The 23,700-nt window shown below is 38.4% G+C and overlaps 2 protein-coding genes across 2 annotated transcripts; both read right to left on the reverse strand.

Annotated features, from left to right (window-relative positions):
• Positions 1–9,435: 9,435 nt before the first annotated feature.
• On the reverse strand, positions 9,436–9,909 carry LOC132167394 (uncharacterized). The gene has a single exon (XM_059578360.1). The coding sequence runs from the start codon at positions 9,907–9,909 to the stop codon at positions 9,436–9,438; it is 474 nt and encodes a 157-aa protein (XP_059434343.1).
• Positions 9,910–21,871: 11,962 nt separating this feature from the next.
• Positions 21,872–23,084, reverse strand: LOC132167403 (uncharacterized). The gene is made up of 2 exons (XM_059578373.1): positions 22,038–23,084; positions 21,872–21,937 (listed from the first exon to the last, which is right to left on the reverse strand). Exons 1-2 carry the CDS (start codon positions 23,082–23,084, stop codon positions 21,872–21,874), a joined length of 1,113 nt encoding a protein of 370 aa, XP_059434356.1.
• Between the last annotated feature and the right edge of the window lie 616 nt (positions 23,085–23,700).

Consider the following 23,700-nt stretch of genomic DNA (forward strand, 5'->3'; position numbering starts at 1 on the left):
CATGTCAATGCATACTTAATTTTTGTCAACTTAAGGGTATGGGTGTTTATTAAGTTGTTCTTTAAGAAAGCATGAATTTGTGGAAATCGACAAACACATGAGGCCTAGGGCATGGGTGTCTACTCCCATTTCCTCATGTTGATTAACCCAAGAACCCTGTGTGGATTTCTTTTGTTACTTTTATTAAACCCACGACTCGGTCACCACATGCATATGTTGATCAGGCACACACATATGAGGAATTCATGAAAGCAGGAATTAATCTAGTTAAATATCACAACGTGATCATTACAAACGTGCCAATATTGAATATTAAGTAAACATAACTAGGGCTTCAATCTAGCCCTACTAAGTAAATTAGTTATACATAAGTTCGATGTTAAACATCTTCATAAAATTAAAAGAAAAAAAAAAGGAAAAGAATAAACCTAAAACTTGAACTTGAAGAGCTCCAATTCTTCTCCTTGGAAATTTGCTCTATTCTAGAGGTTTAAGGGTCTATTTATAAGCCTTAGGAATACTCTAGAAACCCTAAAAATTGTAGGGTTTGAGCCCTAGTTCACACTAAGTTACAAAATCCTAGAAATTGAACTTTCCATATCAAGGCTGGCGGCTAACTTGCTCATAACCCACGGGTGCGCTCGATCGCAGCCCGTGTGCAATAGATCACAGGACTGTGATCGATCCTGTTGTGCTTGACGCTCGATCGCCTGCAGTGTGCTCGATCACAGCTCCCCTGCGATCAATTGCAATACCAAAGCCTCGAATATTCCCAAAATAGCTCTTTTATGCTCAAGAGTTCCGAAATTGCTTCCTTTTCTTCCAAGGACCTAAGAAAAACAAGGAAAACACATAAAAGAACTAACATAGCATAAATTAACCAAGACTAAAGGATTAACACATGTAAGTGAAGGGCTAAAAATATGAATATTTTAGCACATAACAAGAATCCATCGCCAAGATAGAAGCACACCTCAAACAAATCATCAACCACCTCAATAGAGAGGAAGAAGAGCTTCAAAGTCAGCCGGTGGCCAATCTGATGGATACTACATGGTGGATGAGAGTACTTCTTGTCCTGAGCAAGCTATCACCACAATGTGGAGTGGAGAGGTGGTCAAAAACCAAGTGGAAGAGAGGAAGGTGGACCAAATTGAGGCCCCACAGGATCTACATCGGGAAAATAGCAAGGAAGTGAGCACTGACGCTTCTTCACCATCAAGTCCTATTCCCGAGATTTCCCGAGCTCCTATTCCAGGTAATCTGAAATATTCATTTTTAGAAACTAATGACACTATTCCGGTCATTATTTCTTATGAATTACCAAGAGGCCAGAAGAGTAGTCTGTTGGGGCTGTTAGACGAGCAAAAAGAGAACATTGAGGTAGAAAAACTCCCTGAGAATTCTTCACATTTTATTCCAACTCATGATTCTTTCCTGGATGAGAAATTTTTTGAGAATACTCAGAGTGATCTACCTCAATCTGTGGATATTATGAATTACCTTTCTATAGGTAAAATTCATTCTCTATGGCCAAAGAGAAGAAAAGATTGGTGCTTCAAATTTAAACTTAAGGGTCAGAGAACACTACGCGCATCAAGGATGTGGATTACGTTGGCTTGGCGGATTCCATATATTTTGAGTAGATGAGTTAGTTTCATAGGATCGAGTGCAGGCCCTGTGTGCTCGACTCCTTACTTCACCAGGGTACACGATCTCCATCCAGATTTATTTTATTCATTGTTCTTTCATTCTTTGATTATATTTTTATAACAATGTATGCACTTGATTGGTATATGGTTGGAGTATCACTCTCTTTTTCTGGACATGTGTTTTTGCATATAAGTTTGGGGGTATGATATACCCACATCTGTTCATTCAGGTATTCCTATCCATTTACTCTTCTTTTTCAGTTCTGTACATACATTAGGGACAATGTATGATTCAAGTTTGGAGGTATGGAAAAACAAAACACTATCAAAATTTCATTGTTATGTCATTCTTAAGCATATGGTTGAGCTTTAATTTTGATTTGAATTTCGTTGGTAGGCTTAAAGTTGTGAACACATGATCATTTAACTTAGGGATTTTGAGTCTTGTTACTTACTTTTGGCAACATGCGATGCTTCTTGTTTCAATTGAAATTTATTTTGAAGCACACTAGCACATATCTGTGAGGAATGAAATTTTTGACCAATTATGTTTGTTTTCATTAACTTGAATTTGGTTGGGTGATGTATTAAATGAATAACCTTGGCATGCTAGTAAATATATTTATATATATAAAAATAAAAATCAAGTGTGAATTTTTCGCTGAGTAACTTGATCTCTTGCCTTATTAAGCAGTGAGTGTTCGCGTAAAAAAGTAAAATTTTTGGGTTGATTAATAAAATGGCTAGCTTAGCTCCATAGCCTTTTTTACTCGAGTTAGTAAGTTCTTAAGGGTGTCTTTACATTTAATGCCCTAAAACCATTTGGTTTGGGAGTCATTGGCTTAACACTTGATACATGGGTCAGTTAGAAAGCTTAAGGGAGCTAAGCATTGCAAAGCCTACAAAAAAAAAAAAAAAAATTGCCTTGGTTATTTCATCTAATAGGAAATCCAATGAATTCTAAGATGTTGATTCATTCATATTGGAATTATTTTGAAGCCTCATGAATGTGTTAGTTCACTTTGCACTAATTGAAATTTGTTGTATCTCAATTTGCCATTGGTAAGTGATTTGATTTGTGAATTCCTTGAAATTTTGGAGATGGAGTTTATAATTTTAAGCTTCCTAGTGAATGATAACCATTATTTTTGTGATGCTTTATTCTTTTGAATGACATAATGATGACAACATTTGTGGGTATCATTCTTGGAAAACTCTCACGAGATTTCATTCGACCTCTAGGGAATGCCTAGGGGTTTAAAAGGCTTGTTGCTTATGCTAAATGCAATCGTACATCCCACGAAATATAGACTTAACTTTTTGTTTTTCCTTTTCAGTTTTATTCTTGTTTTGTATTGCTAATGGACTAGCAATATGTAAGTTTGGAGGTGTGATAAGTGCCAAATGTTTCACATTCGAGCCCTTAACTCGCATATGTTAATTCCTTAGCGTTAGTATTTGTTTGATTTTGTGTTGTTTTATTGTTTCCAGGTTTTAAATAATGATGCAATTAATTCCATTGATTTTGGGCTTAAAAGCACACTTTCAGAAGACCTAGAAGATATGATTAAGCTTATCCAATCATAATAGAGGACCTATATGACGTGGTTGATTTTAATCAAATAAAGGAAATGATTAAATCGGAATTCCTCTAATTGGAGTCAAAATTGGATTTGATTCAAATTTGGATTCTGCATACGTCTCAGTATTTAGACCTTATATTTCTGCTCAAGTGTCGGATTGAGGTGATTCTAGTGGTATTAGAAAGCTAACTCACAATGCTACAAATCATTGTTAAATAGGATTTTCCTAGTTTGGACGTTTGCTATGCCAAAATCGTCTCGCAATAAAAGAACACAAATCTGGACAAATCCTATTCCGATTTGTACTAGGATTATTTCCTAATTTGACTAGGAGATTGAATTACGGTTTTTCTAGGTTTCCTAGGGCTTCTAGGAATTGTTTCCTCCCTATAAATAGGTCTTAAACTTTAGGAGAAAGGTGTGCTTAGTTTTAGATAGAAAAATCTTCTAGGAGGCTTAGCAGAGTCATGAACGGCTAAACCCCTTTGTGGGGTGTTCCCTATCCAAGCACAATGGTTTGATTGTATTTAATTTCTAGATTTTTAGTTTATGCATGTTGATTGTATAACTATGAGAAATGCTACCTTCTGATTCTGTTCTTAATTATTAAATGCAATTGTTCTTAAATTCCAAAATCAAATTTGTGAAATTCTTCTATTGTCTTAAAAAGTATTTTACATTTGTTGATCTCAAATCATTCTTGTTTTCTGTGATTATGAAGATGATGGTTATACAATGGGTTTAATTGACATATGACCAATAGGATTTGATAGGCCATGCCTAGGGAAGACAGATTGTACTACTCCCTAGTTTAGTGTAGTTTAGGTAGACAATCCGTGGCAACCAAAGATGGGTTACACTTATTCATTGATTGTATGTATGCTGTTAAAGAATTTGATAATTTATACCTAGGGAAAACAGGTTGTACCGCATCTTAGTGGGTTGGTGGACGATCCTTACCAACCGAAGATAGATTATGCTTATTCTTTTATAAGGTATTTTCTTGTTTATTTAGAACATGCATAAAATGAATTTCCAGGATTAAATATGATTAGCCATTGTTGTGCGGATAGAGGTAAAGTCAATACCCTACACTCTCTCTCTTATTTTAAATCTCCTTTAATTTCAAGCACTTTAATTTCACAAACAAAATCAATATCTTTTTAATTAGGTTATTTTTTATCTCATAAATTTGATAACAAAACCCCTGCAGTCCTTGAGGTTTGACTCCCTTTCTTTTACCTATCCTTCAAGGATTCATCCTATTGCGAGTGGTTATTTTTATTATTGATATTTTTGAACACAAAAATACCACATCAAGCCCTTAGTAAAGAAAGGTTTGCGACTAGTTTTGATGTCTTGAGTGAGACGCAATGTAGTGCTTCGAAGTAGGGGCTGTTGATCGTTGTGACTGTAGAGATGTCACTGCACGATGGCATTGGGAGCAACGATGCTAAGGGACTATCCCAGCCTAATGAAAAGACGAGGAACGTTCTGGACACCACCCAAGCATTGCAAACTGTCGCAAATCTTCTGGTGGAGGCTTTGGTCAACATACGAGGAGAAGGGACTCCGAGTGGAATCAAAGGTTGTTCTTTTAAGGAGTTTTAAGAGCATCCTTTCCCGATGTTTAAGGGGAACCTAAACTCTGGAGAAGCGAGGGATTGGCTTATGAACTTAGAGGAACTGCTATGAGTTATGGACTGTACTAAGGAGCAAAGAGTCATGTACACGGCCTACAAGTTCTCTGGAGAAGCAAGGCAATGGTGGTACGCTAAGAGGAACTTGCTAGTGATGGAATTAGGAAGCAAGGAGGCTATTACGTGGACCCGATTCAAGGAAGAGTTCTGTGGGAGTACTCATGGAGCTCAAGGAGGATGACACTCCAAGAGTCTTGGTTCAACAAGAAACAAAGTCGTTTATGCCATAGGTGTGGCAGGCTACATTTTGGAAAATACCGATCAAGGAAGAATTTGTCCTACGGATGTGGCAAGGTGGGACACTTCATTCGACACTGCAACCAGGCTGAAAGGAATGGTACTGGTCTACCTTGAAGAAAATGATGGTGGGACAAGGGATAAGCATAACCACTAGAGTTGTTTAAGGCATGTGGGCTCGCTTTGTTTTGGAGTTAGGGGCTGAGTTACTAGATGTATACTCAGGCATCAACTAATTGTATTTTGTTTTGTACTTGCACTTGATTTGGGGTTTTGGACCTAAAAGTGTAACATTAACTAAGAGTTTTGTTAATGCATGATGCTTGTTACACTATGTTGATGTGTCATGATAAGATTCCTGATTTTGTTAATTGCCCATTATAAGTATGTTAAGGCACGATATTCTTCAACTTGGATTCTAGTAAACTGCGATTGGTGAATTGCTTAGGTTTGGATCATATGGGCTTAGATTACATGCTTTTGGGTTACATATGAGTGAAGAGATTGTAGAGGATCTTTCTATACCTGAATGGACTAAGGAGTTCTCAGGTACTGTTGTCTGTGGAGACAAAGGAGGTGGCTAGAGCTAACCTAAGGATTATGATCGCAAGATCAATTATCATCCTGGCAAGGCTAACATAGTAGTTGGCGCATTGAGTAGGAAGTCGACGGTAGAGCTTGCCGCTCTTGGAATTTCCCACAAGGATTGCTAAATTTTGCTTAAAATTAATTCCAAAAGTAAAGTAAAACAAAGATTGGATTTGAGTTGATAATAATAAAAAGGTAGGGCTTTGATATCCACCACTAATTATATTTAGCTAATATATCAATATGCCAATGTTTTGATCATGCTATGTATATCTAATGTTTGTCAACCTAAGGGCATGGGTGTATACTCCTTATGCTATTGATTTCCCTAAGCAACGAGTTAGGCATGGGTGTATACTCCTTAAGCTATTGATTTCCCTAAGCAACGAGTTAGGCATGGCTGTATACTCCTTAAGCTATTGATTTCCCTAAGCAACGAGTTAGGCATGGGTGTATACTCTAACTCTTTTCTTTCTTAAAGGATTTAGTATGGGTGTATACTAAGTTGTTCTTTAAGAAAGCATAATTTCTGTGGAAATCGACAAACACATGACGCCTAGGGCATGAGTGTATACTCCCGGTTCCCCATGTTGATTAACCCAAGAATCTGGTGTGGATATCTTTTGTTTCTTTTATTAAATCCAAGACTTGGTCATCCAAATTGGTTTAACTAACTAGCCCATACCACAGACACATGTTGATCAGGCATACACATATGAGGAATTCGTGAAAGTAGGCATTAAACAAGTTAAACATCACAACATGATCATCACAAGGGCGCCAATATTGAATATTAATTAAACATAACTAGGGCTTCAATCTAGCCCTACTAAATAAATTAGTTACACATAAAGTTGATGCTACACATCTTCATAAAATAAAAGAAAAGAAATGAAAAGAACAAACCCTAAAATTGAACTTGAAGAGCTCCAATTCTTCTCCTTGGAAAGTGTGTCTATTCTAGAGGCTTAAGGGTCTATTTATAGGCCCTAAGAATACTCTAGAAACCCTAAAAATCATAGGGTTTGAGCCCTAGTTCACACTAAGTTACAAAACCCTAAAAGTTGCTCTTTCCTTAACAAGGCTGCCGGTTAACTTGGCCGTCACGCAAGAGTGCGATCGATCGCAGGTCTGGGATTGATCCTCTTTGGTGCTTGCGCTCGATCGTGGTTGCCTTGTGCATTGTTGTCCTTGCCTGTAGTGCGCTCGATCGTAGCTCCCCTGCGATTGATAGCACTACCAGAGCCTTCCAATTTCCAAAATTGCTCTTTTTAAGTCCAAAACTTCTAAGATTGCTTCTTTTTCTTCCAATGACCTACCAAATCACGAAAAACACAATAAAGAGCTAAAAAGACATAAATTAACTAAAACTAAAGGATTAAAACATTTAAGTTAAGGGCTAAAAATATGAATATTTTAGCACTTAACAAAAATGAACTTGAAAACAATAAGACAAATCCTACTTTCGTGGAATGTATGATTGCATTTAGCGTATGCAACTAACCATTTAAACACCTAGGCATCCCTAGAGGACGAGTGAAGTCTCATGACGGTTTAACTGGAATGATACCCACAAACTTTGTCATCATTATGTTATCCACAAGACTGAAGTATCAGAAAATAATGGTTATCATTCATTAGCAAGCTTAAAGTAATAAACTCCATCTACAAAATTTCAGGAAATCTCAGGTCAAGTCACTTACAAACGGCATTTTGCGATACAACAAGCTCCAATTAGTGCAAAGTGAACAAACGCATAATTATGAGGCTTCAAAATAATTCCAATATAAATGAATTAGCATCTTAAAATTTATTGGACTTCCTATCAGATGAAATAACCAATCTCCTTTTTTTTTTTTGGGCCCCTTAGTTTACATTAGTTAATCCTTTAGATATGTCGTCATCTAATGTTTTGTTTTAGTTTTGTGCTTTTGGTGATTTATAGGTCGTTAAAGAAAAACTACAGCTTTAAAGGGAAAATTGCTAAGTCTTGAAGAAAAGTCAGAAAAAAGAGCTTCCTAGAAGTAGGATCGAGCGCACCTTCTTGCACTCGAGCGTATGTACGCTCGATCCTAGGTGATCTATGCTCGAGCGCACCCATAACCACAAACATATGACCAGCGTGCACCCAATGCGCCTCGAGAGAACATTCATATGCCCGAGTGCGATCGAGCACACTAACCATGCACTCGAGCGCACTCCTCTGATAGCTGGCGGCAAAGACTGCTTTTCCAAGCCAAATTGGGTTTTTAGTCTTATTTTTGGACTGGGAGACAGACCTACAATTTTCCTAGGATTACTAGGGCTTCTAGAGCTCTCCTAAGCCTATAAATAGACAGCTATGAATGTACAATGGAGAGACTAGTTTTGGGGATACAATTTTGGAGAAAGAATGTAATCCACAGCTTTTCTTTTTAGTTTAGTTTTTCTTTAGGTTTAGGGTTAGGTTTTAGTTTCATAGTCATGTAGAGCTAATTCTCAACTAAGGTTGGGGATGAAGCCTCATCGATGAAGAACAACATTACTTTTATGTAAGTTTTTATTATTCTAATTTTATTGAGTTTATTATTTCAATTGTTTACTTCTTTTCAATCATGTTGAATGAATCTTGGATATCTTGTTGTGATTCAAGGATACACTTGATTATTTAGGATAATTTCACATGATTGATTGCTTGGTTTTATATACCTAAAAATTGGATATCCCTTGTGATTTGTTCTTTGGATACATCTGGTGTTTCAATTAAATTTGGATTCCTCTTGTGATTTGTACAATGAATGGATACATGGACTGATTTTGATTAATTCTCTAAAGCATAGTAAAACATACATAAGATTTAAATTGTGAGAACTTCGGATTAATATTGATGAACATAAAGTATGTTGTTATGATTTGGTGAGTGTGGATTCCACATCCTTAGTGCCTTTATCTATTGATTTACTTAGTTTATTTGTTTTATGTTTAGTCTTTTAATTTTCAAAACCAACTTCAAAAACCCTTTTGGAACTAGGTTAGGATTTAATTAGTTTAGATATAATTTGATCTTTCAAAAATACAATTCTCTGTGGGATCGATCTCACACTTGCAATCCATTAACTACAATCGATTCGTGCACTTGCGAGTAATTATAATTTGCACAACACCCACCAATGAAATTCAAATCAAAATTAAAGCTTAACCACATGCCTAAGAATAACATAACAAAATTATTGGACAGTGTTTTGTTCTTCCAAACCCCCAAACTTGAATCACACATTGTCCCCAATGTGTGTGTAGAATTGAAAAACAAAAGCAAGAGGATCGGAATACCTGAATGAGTAGATCTGTGGCATATCATACCCCCAAATTTGATTGCAAAAACACATGTCCTAAAAAAGAAACTTATAATCCAACCAAGAAAATAGTCAAATGCATACATTGTTGTCAAAATATAATCAAACTATAAAAATGGAACAACAATAGAGAAGATAAAACATGGAAGGAGATCATGTACCCTGGCCAGATGGAGGACTTGAGCGCATAGGGCCTGCACTCGATCCGATGGATCTGATCAATCCAAATCTCCATTCTGAAGGATCTTTCCTCGATCCTTCAACAGTCTAATCAACCTTTTCTGACCCTTCCTTTTTAGCACAACAAGGCACTCCTCTAAGGATAGGATTCCGTTCCTCACCCTCAACCTTCTTGTCTCCACTTGTATATTTTGATTTCCCTATGAGGATTCTCTATGTGTCTCTCCCAAAAGGGATCAGTGATCAACTCATCCCCTCTAAGGGGGTCCTCACAACTCTCATCAAGTAGGGGGATGGGAGGTAGGTCTTCTACAAGGTCCTCAATGGTGTTAAGGAGGAAACATTCCTTCTCATTCGGTGGCTGATGTGCGGCATGGAAGATGTTCAATTTGGCTTTCAAATTCCCAAAAGATATGGACATCACCCCGGTTCTACAATTTATGTATGCATTAGCCATAGCTAAGAAAGGTCGTCCAAGGATCACAAGTATGGGCTTATGGGAATTGGGGACAAGCTCTATATCAAGAACTATGAAATCTACAGGAAAGTAGAACTTGTCCACCTTGATTATGACATCTTCAATGATCCCATGGGAATGCCTGATAGATCGATCTGCAAGCTGTAAGACTGTCTTCATGGGTTTCAGCTCTCCTAGGCCTAGTTGCTTATATACCGAGTAAGGTAGCAAGTTGACACCTGCTCCTAAGTCAAGGAGTGCTTTATCAATCGCTCGATCACCAATGAACAAGCAATTGTAGGAGCACCAGGGTCCTTGAACTTTGGAGGGGTGTTGTATTGGATGAGAGAACTTACTTGCTCGATGAGGTGGACTTTCTTAGAGATGTGACCCCTAATCTTACGCTTTTGAGTGTATAAGTCCTTGAGAAACTTGGCATAGGCGGGAACTTGCTTCATGACATCAAGGAGCGGGAGGTTGATCTTTACTGGATTGAACACCTCCATCATGTCTTTTATATTTTCTCCTTGTTTCCCAAAATGAGAGGATGTCTTGAGATGTTCTGGATAAGGAGCCCGGGGCTCATATGGTATCTTAGGAGTGGGAGCAAATGATGAAGAAGCCTCAGTACTTACTTGCTAACCTTTCCCTCTGCACACTCTATGGGGCCTTTGTTTGCTCATCTTTCTTTTCTTACACATGATTGTCGATCACTTTTCCACTCCTCAGTGTTATGATAACTTGGACCTTCTTCAGATGAGAAGTACTCCCTTCCACCATGTATTGTCCCCTAGAATTGGCCACTGGCTCACTTGGAAGCGTTCCTTCTTCCATCCTGTTAAGGGCATTGGCAATTTGTCCGACTTGAGCTTCTATCTTGGCGATGGATTGAGAGTGAAAGTGCAGCAGTTGATCAATGGCATCCAGTCGGTTGAGGGCAGCTAACACCTTCTCGAACATTTTCTCCTGATTAGCTACCATCTTCTCTACATAGTTAAAATTCATTAGACGAGGTGGCTCGTCCTGATACTGCTGTTGGGGAGGTCGTTATGTGGAAGAAGGCTGATAGGGCTGCTGGTAGTTTGTGCTTGATTGTGCAGTCCTATACTTGAGTTGCCTAAAGCTTGAGCTTTCCACTAGAAGTTACAATGATTTCTCCATCCAGGGTTGTAAGAATTGTAGTATAGGTCATTGTCCGGTCTTAAGAATGCTGCATTTACCTATTCATTACGAATATTAGAAAATTGTCCAGTAGAGGGACAGTCAATATCTTGATGCATAGGACTAAAACAAAATGAACATGGGTCATGCTTTGTGGTCATGTGAGGGGAAGCGGCCACAGCTGCCAACATTTGGTCCATCTTTCGAGATAGTATAGCCATCTCAGGGTTCATACTATGACTAGGCTTTCCAATCTCAAAAAGACCTTAAGTCTTTGGGGCCTTGAGTGCGGGTTGCCTACGACTAGCATGATATGCAGAATTGTCACTAAGGTTCTCAAACAAAATCCATGCCTCATCCTCACTTTTCATCATAAAGATTCCACCACAGGAGGCATCAACCATTTGTCTATGAGGCTCGGTTAAGCCATCATAAAAGTATTGAACTAACTGCCGTATCGGGACTAGATGATGTGGGCACTTTCTGAGAAGGTCATTTAATCTCTTCCAAGTCTCATAAAATTGTTCCCCATCATATTGGGAGAAACCCATGATGGCTCTCCTATAGTCGTTGGTCTTTCCTATGGGGAAGTACTTCTTTAAAAACTCTTGTTGCATTTGAGCCCAAGAAGTGATGGTGTTGGGTCCTAAGGAATTGAACCAATGCTTGGCTCGTTCCTTAAGTCAGAAAGGGATGAGACGCATCTTTAAGGCATCTTCGGAGAAGCCGTTCAGCTTAATGGTGTAATAGACCTAGAGAAACTTCTGGAGGTGCTCGTAAGGGTCGGGGTTATCCAGTCCAAGAAAACATGGTACCATTTGAATAGTACTGGACTTGGTTTCATATTGGGCTACCGCAACATCCGGTAGCCGAAGGCATGAGGGAGAAGTGTAAGTGGTTAGGAGATAGTAATCTCTCAGAGCCACGGGGTGTCCTTCGGCCATGGTCTCAGTGGGACTCTCTCTTTGCAAATAAGAATTCCTTTTAGATCTAAGTTGCCTAAGAGTGCGTTCAATGTCAAGGTCACAAGAGATTAAAGACAATGATAAAGAATGATGACCCAATATAAACTAAAGAGAAACAAAAATAAAAACAAAAAATTAAAGCTCACAAACGGCCCTAAAATTGTAGCGCAGCGTGCTGGATCTCCTGGGCAGCTTCGGACGTGAGCAAGATCAAAAACAACAAAAACAAAAACAAAAATAAGATTAGAAAGAAAAATAAAGAAAAAAAAAATTAAGATAGATTTAATCTTTAAAACTTAATAATGCAACCGTTAAGCAGTCCTCAGCAATGACGCCAAAAATTTATGTGGTCTTTTTGTGTGCAAAGATATCAATAATAAAATTACCACTCGCAATAGGACGAATCCTAGTAGAATAAGGCTATATAGAGGGTGTCGAACCTCAAGGACTACACTGGTGTCATTATCAAGTTTTTCAAATTAAATATAACTCAATTAAAAGATGAATGTTGTTTTTTGATTTATAAATTAAATGCATAAAAAAAAAAAAAAGAGTAGATTGTGATGCAAAAGAAAATAGGGGGTTGATTTCACAACTAAGCACATAACAATGGTCAATCATAAATTAATACAGGAAATTCATACTATGCATGATATAGGGTTCGTCTCACTCTAGTAGTCAAAAAAATACCATCATTAAGAATTAAGAATAATCCATCTTTGGTTGGCATGAACCGTCTGCCTAACCTCTAGATGCGATGCGGTCCGTCTTTACTAGGTATGGACCATCAAATATCTTAATATGTTACACCCAATCAATGGATAAGCACAACTCATTAGGTTAGTACAAATAGTCTACCTAAACTACACTAAGCTAGGGTGTAGACAAATTCGCCTTCCCTAGGCATGGCCTATCAAATCCTATTGATTATATGTCAATTAAAATTGTTGTATAACAATCATTCATATAATCATAGAAAATATGAAGGATTGAGTTCAATCAATATAAAAACCTTTCTAAGACAAGAGAATAATTTCATAATGATTAAATATAAGCATTAAAATCAATTCTCATAGTTATAAAACCATCATGCATATAGAAAATCTCAAATTAAAATACAATTAAACCATTGTTACTTGGAAAGGGCTATATCAACATCCTATTACGAATTTAATCGCTCATGGTGGTACTAGAATGTCCTCCTGCCATGTACATCTTATCTTCAACTTTTTAAGCCTCCAAGAAGATATTTTCTGTCTAGAACTAAGCACACCTCTCTTCAAGGCTTAGAGGCTTGTTTATAGGGTGTAAAACAAACTCTAGAAGCCCTAGGAATACCAAAAAAATTCATACTTCAATCTCCGAGTCAAACTAGGAAGCAATCCAAGTACAAATCAGAATAGGAATCGTCCAGATTTGCGTTCTTGTATTCAGGGACACTTTTGGCCTAGCAAATGTTTGTATTAGAAAAACCCTATTTCACATTGATTTGTATCATTTTCAGTTAGCTTTCTAGTGCCGCTGGCTTCACCTTAACCCAATATTTGAACTGAAAGTTATGGCCAAAATACTGAGATGTATGCAGAATCTGAAATTTAATCCAATCCGATTTTAACTCCAATTAGAGAAATTTCGATTTAATCCTTTCCTTGATTTGATTAAACATAACCACATCATATAGGTCCTCTATATGATTAGTTAGGCTTAACCATATCTTCTAAGTCCTCTCAAAGTGTTCTTTAAGCCCAAAATTAATGAAATTAATTGCATCTTTATTTTAAACCTGAAAACAATAAAATAACACAAAATAAAACAAATAACAATGCTAAGAAATTAACATATGTGAGTTAAGGAGCTTGAATGCGCAACATTCGACGCTTATCAGTCAACACCCTCAACCTTAGACTTCAAGGGAATCCAAACCTTTTTCCCTTGGCCTAAAACCTTAGGTCCAACCGACTCTATGTGACAATCCTAAGTCCCTTTAGGGTATTTTTAGTTGACTCATAGATTTTTAAAAAGGGGTTGGCTTAGGTTAACAATGAGAATGGACGAATTTAAAAATATAATAATAATAATAATAAAATAGTAAAATATAAATAATAAAATAAAGAAGAATATATATATATATATATATATATATGGAAAGCCCTAGGCCCCGACTAAAAAAAAAAAAAAGAGAGTTGGCTTAAGTTAATAATGAGAATGGACGAAAATATAATAATAATAATAATAAGTAAATAAAATAAAATAAAGAGACTAAAAATATAAAATAATAGTAATAATAATAATAAACTAAAAAAAAAAAAAAATGAAAGCCCTAAGCGCGGCCTACCCTTGAAAACCCTTTTCGTTATTTTTCTTTTGTCCAACCTAATTAAGAAGAAGACAACCCTAGGGCAGACGGCCACCTCTTATATTCCTTCGTTGCTCTCTCTTGCTATTCCTTCATACAATCCTGTCAAGCATGGTTTCTTTTCCTCACAAGTTTTTTTTTTTCTTCATCTTATATAAATTCTCATTCATAGCACTATTGTGAGTCAAAATTGTAGTTTTTGCCTTGGTGGCCGTGTTGTCTTGTAGTGGGAAAGAGAGAATTGCTTCTTTTACTCCTCACGTGCAGCCATATTGCACCCAAGATATATATAATGATTTAAAGGATTTATAAATATTCATATACATGAAGAATACTTTAAAGTGTATATATATATATAATGAATTGTAGTATTTTTTTAATATACGTACATCTGGATTGCTTCAAAATATGTAAATATATATAATGTTTTGAAGGATTTACAAATATATACATGGGACTACTTTAAAGTATATATATATATATATAATGATGGAAATATTTATAAATACACGTACATCTGGAATGTTTCAAGATATATAGATATATATGATGATGGTTCAAACTAGTATTCCTATATATATACAGATGCAATACCTCGGCATGTATATATAGGTGCAACAAGGTTTGTAGTATACTTAGCTACATATGTATATAAATATAGAATAAATGAGAGTAGTTTTTTATAGACAAATAATTCAAAACACATTAAGATATATATATATATATGAATCCTAAGGAATAAAATAAATTCTGGAAATTTTATGGGAAAGCATACCTAAATACCTAAGTAAGTTCATCCTTAATTGATTAGCACGCCAACTCATAGTACTAATAGAATGCATTACTGTGACATGTATGGGGGTAGTAACGTGTCTATATTTCCTTCAAGAGACTAGTTAGCAGTCAGGGGAAATTTTTATTGCAGTCAAGAGGTAAGTGAATTTATTATCCCTTCCAAAAAAATTATCATGTCATGCTATTTATGCAATTTTGTTTCAAACTGCAAATGATTATTTTGTTTATATTATGGAATTATTATGCATGCATGACAAGTTTGAGAAAAAGAAAGATTGTGAAAATATTGATGTTATAAAGAGAATTTTGAGAAAATGATAATAAACCCTCCTACATGTTGCTCTAAGATGTACCTAGAGAAGTACAAGAAATGAGAAAAGAGTGTTATAAAATGAGGGCACATGTAGGGAGGAGTGTATTTTTGGTCCCAAGAGAAACAAGAGAGAATCTCGGTACCGACGCTAAGGATGGAGGCGTAACCACTGAAAGAGGCTCTGGCAGAAGGTGGTTTCATCATAGTTTTTTTTTTTGCCATGCTGAGTGCACCAAGAGTTAATTGGCTGGCCAGGGGACGGGGCTGTGGCCACAGTATCTCATCCCAGGTCGCAAGGACCGCGCAACCCTAGTTTACGGGGGTAACAGTATACATGGGCCTAGTATGAGATAAAGACTATTACAAATTTTATTGATGATAACATATTTTATTTACTTTCTATTTTCTTTAAAAATATACTGGGAACATATGTAGTTATGAGTTCCAATTTTCAAAATGGGACAAGGAGTAAAATCGCTTATGGTTGTGGATTTCACTTACTGGACCCCCTTTTGGGCTCATCAGTTTTATTTCTTGTTTCTGGTGGTGATCAGGTTGCACTAGGAGGCCGGAATGGGGGCGGGCATATTTAGGAATTCTTATGATTTCATATTAGTCAAGTTGATAAGTGCGTTGGCACAGTTTTCTTTTAGAGATTGACAAATTTATTTTAACAAGGATTTCTATCTCGTTGTGAGACATATTTCTGTTTAGTTATTATTTTTGGACATAATATTCTAGACTTTCATGCATTCATTGTTATACTAGTATTGTTTAGTTGAAAAACCTTATGGATCTTTGCGAGTAAATTATTAACAAACCTAACCCTAACGAGCTGGGGATGTTACACTCTAAGACTCTCTTCTCTTTATCCAACTTCCTAGAACAAGGAGTAGGACCATTAATAATGGTAGGGGGCCTCAACAAGAAACAATTTGGTCGGATAAGACCAACTTTGCCACAGTGATGGCAAGTAGAAACAAACTTTTGAGAAGTTTGTCTCCTATGGGTGGGGGGGATATACTTGGACTTAGAATTAGTCAGACTCAGGTCAATACCTGTAACATCCCCAGCCCGTTAGGGTTAGGTTTGTTAATGATTTTCTTACTCGCAAAGATCCATAAGGTTTATAAACTAAACAATACTAGTATAACAATGAATGCATGAAAGTCTAGAATATCATGTCTAAAAATAATAACTAAACTGAAATATTCTTGTTTAACAGAAATATGTCTCACAACGAGATAGAGATCCTTATTAAAATAAATCTATCAATTTCTGAAAGAAAACTGTGCCAATGCACTTATTAACTCGACTAATATGAAATCATGAGAAATCCTAAATACGCCCGCCCCCATTTCGGCCTCCTAGTGCAGTCTGGTCACCACCTGAAACAAGAAATAAAAACTGATGAGCCCAAAGGGGGCCCAGTAAGTGAAATCCACAACCATGAGCAGTTTTACTCCTTGTCCCGTTTTGAAAAATGGAACTCATAACTACATATGTTCCCAGTATATTTTTAAAGAAAACAGAAAGCAAATAAAATTTATTTTCATCAATAAAATTTATGATAGTCTTTATCTCATACTAGGGCCCATGTATACTGTTACCCCCATATACTAGGGTTGCGCGGTCCTTGTGACCTGGGATGAGATACTGTGGCCGCAGCCCCGTCCCCTGGCCAGCCGATTAACTCTGGGTGCACTCAGCATGACAAAAATAAAACTATGATGGAACCACCTTCTGGCAGAGCCTCCTTCAGCGGTTGCGCCTCCATCCTTAGCATCGGTACCGAGCTTCTCTCTTGTTTCTCTTGGGCCAAAAATACACTCCTCCCTACATGTGCCCTCATTTTATAACACTCTTTTCTCATTTCTTGTACTTCTCTAGGACAACATGTAGGAGGGTTTATGATCATTGTCTCAAAATCTCTTTATAAACATCACTATTTTCACAATATTTCTTTTTCTCAAACTTGTCATGCATGTAGCAAAATTCCATAATATAAACAAAATAATCATTTGCAATTGAAAACAAAATTTCATAAATAGCATGACATGATAATTTTTATGGAAGGGATAAGAAATTCACTTACCTCTTGATTGCAGTAAAATTTTCCTCTGACTGCTAACTAATCTCCTGAAGGAAATACAGACACATTACTACCCTCATACACGTCACCACAAAACATTCTACTACTATTATGAGTTGGCTTGCTAATAAATTGAGAATGAACTTACTTAGGTATTTAGGTATATTTTCTCATAAAATTTTCAGAATTTATTTTATTTAGTAGTACTCCTTTATGTATATATACTTTAAGTTCTTCCATACTATATATATATATATACACTGCCCACTACCCCATCTATATATATAGATGAACAACTTGAATACCATATATATATATATATATACACGTCCGTTAGCATGCTATGTATATATATATATATATAGTAGTACTGTATATTATATATATATATATACCTTGAATCATTATAAATATATTGAACAATCAGATGTACATATATTTGAAATCCTTCAACTCATTATACATATATATATAAAGTATTCATGTATATATATCTGTAATTCCTTCAAATCATTATATATATATATATATAGAGCTGCACGTGAGGTGTAAAACAAGAAGACAATCTCTTTCCCACTACAAGGCCACACGGCAACCAAGGTAAAATGCTGAAATTTGACTCACAATTGTGCTATTAATGAGTATATATATATCAGATGAAGAAAAGCAAATATGTGAGGCCATACCTAACACACACAGGGAGAGCAACGTGACGAGGGAAAAGTGAGCGGCAAGAAAAATCCCTTTTCTCTTTTTTTTTTTTTTTTTTCTTTCTTTCTTTCTCTCTTGGTGTGCGGCAAGCTTGTTTCACTCCCTTAAATAGGCTGAGTAGAAGATCAGAGGAAATAGGTTTTCAAGGAGCTTAGGTTTTTTTTTCTTTTGGTAGTCGGCGCCTAGGGCCGGGCTTCAATATATATATATATTTAACTCTTTTATTTTATTTACTTATTATTATTATTATTATCATGTATTATTATTATATATTTTTAATTCGTCCATTCTCATTGTTAACCTAAGCCAACCCTTTTTTTAAAAAAATATCTACGAGTCAACTAAAAATACTCTAAAGGGACTTAGGATTGTCACAATCCTCCCCCCTTATAAAAATTCCGTCCTCGAAATTTGGTGAACAACTAACCCACTGACCATAGGAATTACCTGATGTGCCAGAGTCGCTTTGAGGCCTATCAGCTTTCACTCAAACAGATACGGGTACTTCTCCCGCATGCTCTCCTCCAATTCCCATGAAGCTTCTTCCACGGAGTGGTTACTCCATAACACTTTCACTAAAGAGATAGTCTTGTTCCTGAGGACTTGTTGCCTTCTATCCAGTATTCTTGTCGGTGTCTCCTCATAAGTTATGTTGGATTGAATCTGCAGGGGCTCGCTTTCCAATACATGTGTGGGATCCGGTACGTATTTCCTTAGCATGGATATATGAAATACATTGTGAATTCCTGTCAAGTTTGGTGGTAGTGCCAAACGATATGCCACCGTGCCAATCTTCTCGAGAATCTCGAAGGGGCCCACAAATCTGGGGCTCAGCTTTCCTCTTCTTCCGAACCTCATTACTCCTTTCATAGGGGCGACCTTGAGAAAGACCTTTGTGCCGACTTCGAATTCCAGTTCTCGTCGTCTAACATCGGCGTAGCTCTTCTGTCGACTCTGAGCTGCTGCTAATCTCTGCTTAATCACTGCTATCTTCTCACAGGTGTCTTGAATGATCTCTGGTCCGAGTAATTTTCTCTCTCCTACTTCATCCCAGTATAATGGCGACCTACACCGCCTCCCGTACAAGGCTTCATAGGGTGCCATCTCAATGCTAGCGTGATAGCTGTTGTTGTAAGCGAACTCTATCAATGGAATGTACTGGATCCAGCTTCCTTTGAAGTCCAAAACACATAGTCGCAACATGTCTTCCAAGGTTTGAATTGTCCGTTCAGTCTGTCCGTCTGTTTGAGGGTGAAACGCTGTGCTGAAGGTTAGCTTTGTTCCCAATGCTTCCTGTAAACTCCTCCAAAATCTAGAGGTGAATCTTGGATCACGATCCGACACAATCGACACAGGAATCCCATGTAATCGTACGATCTCCTTGATGTAAAGCTCGGCAAGTCGATCCATACTGTAAGTCATCTTGATGGGTAGGAAGTGCGCAGTCTTAGTCAACCGATCAACAATGACCCATACTGCATCTTGGCCACTAGGAGCTCGAGGAAAGCCTGACACAAAATCCATTGAAATACGTTCCCATTTCCACTCAGGAATAGGTAGGGGTTGCAAAGGTCCCGCAGGTCTCTGGTGCTCTGCCTTAACTTGCTGACAAGTGAGGCATTGTTCTACATACCGTGCGATATCCTTCTTCATTCCTTTCCACCAATAATTTCTACGTAAATCCCGATACATCTTGGTGTTACCTGGATGGACTGTATATAGGGACTGATGGGCTTCTGACAAGATGACTCTCTTCAGTTCTGCGTCCTTGGGAATGCACACTCGGTTGCGAAACTTTAATATCCCATCTCCACCAATGTGAAAATCTGATTGTACCCCTTTTTCAACTTCTTCACGGCTTCTAATAATTTCGTTATCTGATAACTGGGCGGTTCTAATTTGCTCCATTAAGGTCGGCTCCAAGCTTAGGCTACTCATGTAAGACTAGATTTCTCCCACCATCATCTCTACTCCGGCCCTCTCCAAGTCAAGGAGTAGTTCCTTTTGCATGGTGAACATGGCAGATACGCTTCCAACAATAGTTTTTCTACTGAGAGCATCAGCAACTACATTCGCCTTCCCTGGGTGGTAGTTGATCGTACAATCATAGTCCTTTAGGAGTTCCAGCCAACGTCTTTGGCGCATATTGAGCTCTTTCTGGGTGAAGAAGTATTTCAGGCTTTTATGATCTGTGTAGATTTCACAACGCTCCCCGTATAAGTAGTGTCGCCATATCTTAAGAGCAAAGACTACCGCAGCAAGCTCAAGGTCATGAGTCGGATAATTGCGCTCGTAAGTCTTCAACTGTCTCGAGGCATAGGCGATTACTTTCCCTTTCTGCATTAGTACGCAACCCAACCCTTTGTGTGAGGCATCACTATAAATTACAAATCCATCCGATCCTGATGGGAGAGTGAGGACCGGTGCGGTGACTAAACGTTGCTTCAATTCTTGGAAACTTTGTTCACACTCCTCCGACCACTGAAATTTTTCGTTCTTCCTTGTAAGTCTGGTCAATGGTGCTGCCAACCGAGAAAACCCTTCAACGAATCTCCTATAATAGCCGGCAAGACCCAGAAAACTTCGCACCTCATGGGCATTCGACGGCCTCACCCAATTGACCACCGCCTCCACTTTCCCTGGGTCTACTGCAATTCCATCCTTGGTAACAACGTGCCCCAAGAACGCCACATTGTCCAACCAGAATTCGCATTTCTTGAATTTCGCGTAGAGTTGGTGTTTCCTCAAGACGCTCAACACCGTCTGCAAATGCTCTTCATGCTCCTCCCGACTCTTTGAGTAGATTAAGATGTCGTCGATAAATACCACCACACACCGATCGACAAGCTCTCGAAAAATCCGATTCATCATATCCATGAAAGCTGCCGGAGCATTAGTTAACCCAAAAGGCATGACTAAGAATTCATAATGCCCATACCTTGTTCGGAACGCCGTCTTTTGTACATCCTTCTCTTGAATCTTGAGTTGGTGATAGCCGGAACGGAGGTCAATTTTTGAGAATACCTGTGACCCTTGGAGCTGGTCAAAGAGGTCATCAATCCTCGGTAATGGGTATCTATTCTTGATTGTCACCTTATTCAGTTCCCGATAGTCGATACATAGTCTCATCGACCCATCCTTTTTCTTCACGAATAGGACCGGTGCTCCCCATGGAGAAACACTAGGGCGGATAAAACCCTTGTCCAGAAGTTCTTGTAACTGATCCTTGAGTTCCTTGAGCTCCAACGGTGCCATTCTGTACGGAGCCTTGGATATGGGTGCAGTGTTTGGTAATAAGTCAATGGTGAATTCGATCTCCCTGTCCGGCGGTATCCCTGGCAACTCTTCTGGAAAAACGTCCGCAAATTCTCGTACTATAGATATTTCCTCAAGCTTGCATCCCAATTTTTCTTCTGTCACGCAAGCCAAGTATCCTGAACACCCACTTCTCAGTAGTTTGGTCGCCCGTAGTGCAGATATCAATTTGACTGTGCCGGTATTCTGATTCCCCCGAATCTTGAACTCTGCTGCTCCCGGTGGTCTAAACACGATCTCCTTGTGGAAGCAGTCCACGCAAGCATGATACATGGATAGCCAATCCATGCCTAAAATAATATCAAACCCGCTCATCTCAAAGATAACGAGATTCGCGGGCATGACATGGCCTTCAACTAAAATAGGACAATCCTTAACTACTAAGGTGCATAAAATTGTACTCCCTATCGGTGTAGCAACTGCTAAATTTACATCTAAGGCTTCAGACTCCAGACAGCAGGCTTTAACAAAGAAATACGACACAAACGAGTGTGTTGCCCCTGAATCAAAAAGAACAGAAGCTATACCAGACGAAATAGGAAGAGTACCTGTTACTACGTCGTTTGACGCCGCTGCATCGCTTGGTGTCAAAGCATATACCCGAGCAGGTGCCGTGGTTCTCTGTCCCTCTGAGCGGTTCTGATTGGCTTGGTTGTTGGCAGGAGTCCTACAGTCTCTCGCGATATGTCCAGGTTTCCCGCACTTAAAGCAGCCTGCTTGCCCGTAGAGGCAATTCCCACTATGCATCCTACCGCACTTCTGGCAGGAAGGGCGTTGCTCGCCCCCTCTTTGGTTATGGAATTGCTGAGGTGTGTAACTCCTCTCTGCTGGTTGGTTAAGTCTCCTCTTATTGGCATTGAATGATTGTCCCCCTGAGCGGTTTCCTTGCGGTGCAGTTCTCTTCTTCTGATTAAAGTATTCCGAGTTCATTCTCTGTGTCCGCTCAATTACTGCCGCCTTGTTGATCAAGTCTGTCAATTTGCAAATCTCGAATCCCACAATCTGATTCATGATGCGCGGCTGTAACCCTCGTTCAAACTTTCTTGCTGTGAGCTCTTCTGTGGACACCAAGTAAGGCGCGAAGCGAGAAAGTTCAATGAACTTGGCAGCATATTGCTCCACCGTCATTGATCCTTGAATCAAATCTGTAAATTCCTGGGCCTTGGCCTGTCGAGTAGTTTGAGGAAAGAATCGCTCCAAGAACGCCTCCTTGAAGTCCATCCAGGGAATGATTGCTCCTAGTCGTTGTTGCAGGTGTTCCTTCTGAGCGGTCCACCACCGTTCAGCTCCCTCAGTGAGGTAGAAGGTAGCATACTTGACCCTCTGTTCTTCGGTGCAGTTCATCACATCCATCAGCTTCTCTATTTGTAAGACCCAGTTTTCGGCAGCTATTGCATCGGGTTGTCCATCAAAAACAGGAGGGCGTTGCCGATTAAAGTTTCCGAAAGTACACCCTTGCTGCCCTTCACTGGATGTTCCTCCCTTGGTATTGGTACCCATTGCCAGTAAGCTCACAAGTTGCGCCGCCAACGCAGTCAAAGCTTCCGGTTGCTGGTTGGCAGTGGTGTTTCCTCCGTTCCCAGCCTCGTTGCCCTCGGTATGACCCTCCTCGATGTTGTTAGTACGGCTGCGAGTCGGGGGTGCCATTGCTCTACGACCGAGGCAAAAGAGAAGAAAATAATAAGCAATTAGAATGTATTCATGTACTATCTATAAGTGACTACAAAGACAGACTCTACTTGGCCGGAATGTGGCTTCCCATTACCCCACTACTTCTATCAATAGTTCTAATTCTTAAAGTCTACAGAACCTTATAACCTTTGCTCTGATACCAAAATTGTAACATCCCCAGCCCGTTAGGGTTAGGTTTGTTAATGATTTTCTTACTCGCAAAGATCCATAAGGTTTATCAACTAAACAATACTAGTATAACAATGAATGCATGAAAGTCTAGAATATCATGTCTAAAAATAATAACTAAACTGAAATATTCTTGTTTAACAGAAATATGTCTCACAACGAGATAGATATCCTTATTAAAATAAATCTATCAATTTCTGAAAGAAAACTGTGCCAACGCACTTATTAACTTGACTAATATGAAATCATAAGAAATCCTAAATACGCCCGCCCCCATTCCGGCCTCCTAGTGCAGCCTGGTCACCACCTGAAACAAGAAATAAAAACTGATGAGCCCAAAGGGGGCCCAGTAAGTGAAATCCACAGCCATGAGCAGTTTTACTCCTTGTCCCGTTTTGAAAAA

The sequence above is a fragment of the Corylus avellana genome, chromosome ca1 (genome assembly GCF_901000735.1).
Source record: "Corylus avellana chromosome ca1, CavTom2PMs-1.0".
In the NCBI taxonomy this organism is placed as follows: domain Eukaryota; kingdom Viridiplantae; phylum Streptophyta; class Magnoliopsida; order Fagales; family Betulaceae; genus Corylus; species Corylus avellana.

Excerpts from the sequence above, each read along its gene's own strand:
- LOC132167403 (XM_059578373.1), bottom strand. The coding sequence starts at position 23,084 with ATGGCACCCCCGACTCGCAGCCGTACTAACAACATCGAGGAGGGTCAT. Across the intron at positions 21,938-22,037 it reads GAACCACGGCACCTGCTCGG|GGGCAACACACTCGTTTGTG; the intron begins GTATATGCTTTG and ends TTTTTGATTCAG.
- LOC132167394 (XM_059578360.1), bottom strand. The coding sequence starts at position 9,909 with ATGAAGACAGTCTTACAGCTTGCAGATCGATCTATCAGGCATTCCCAT.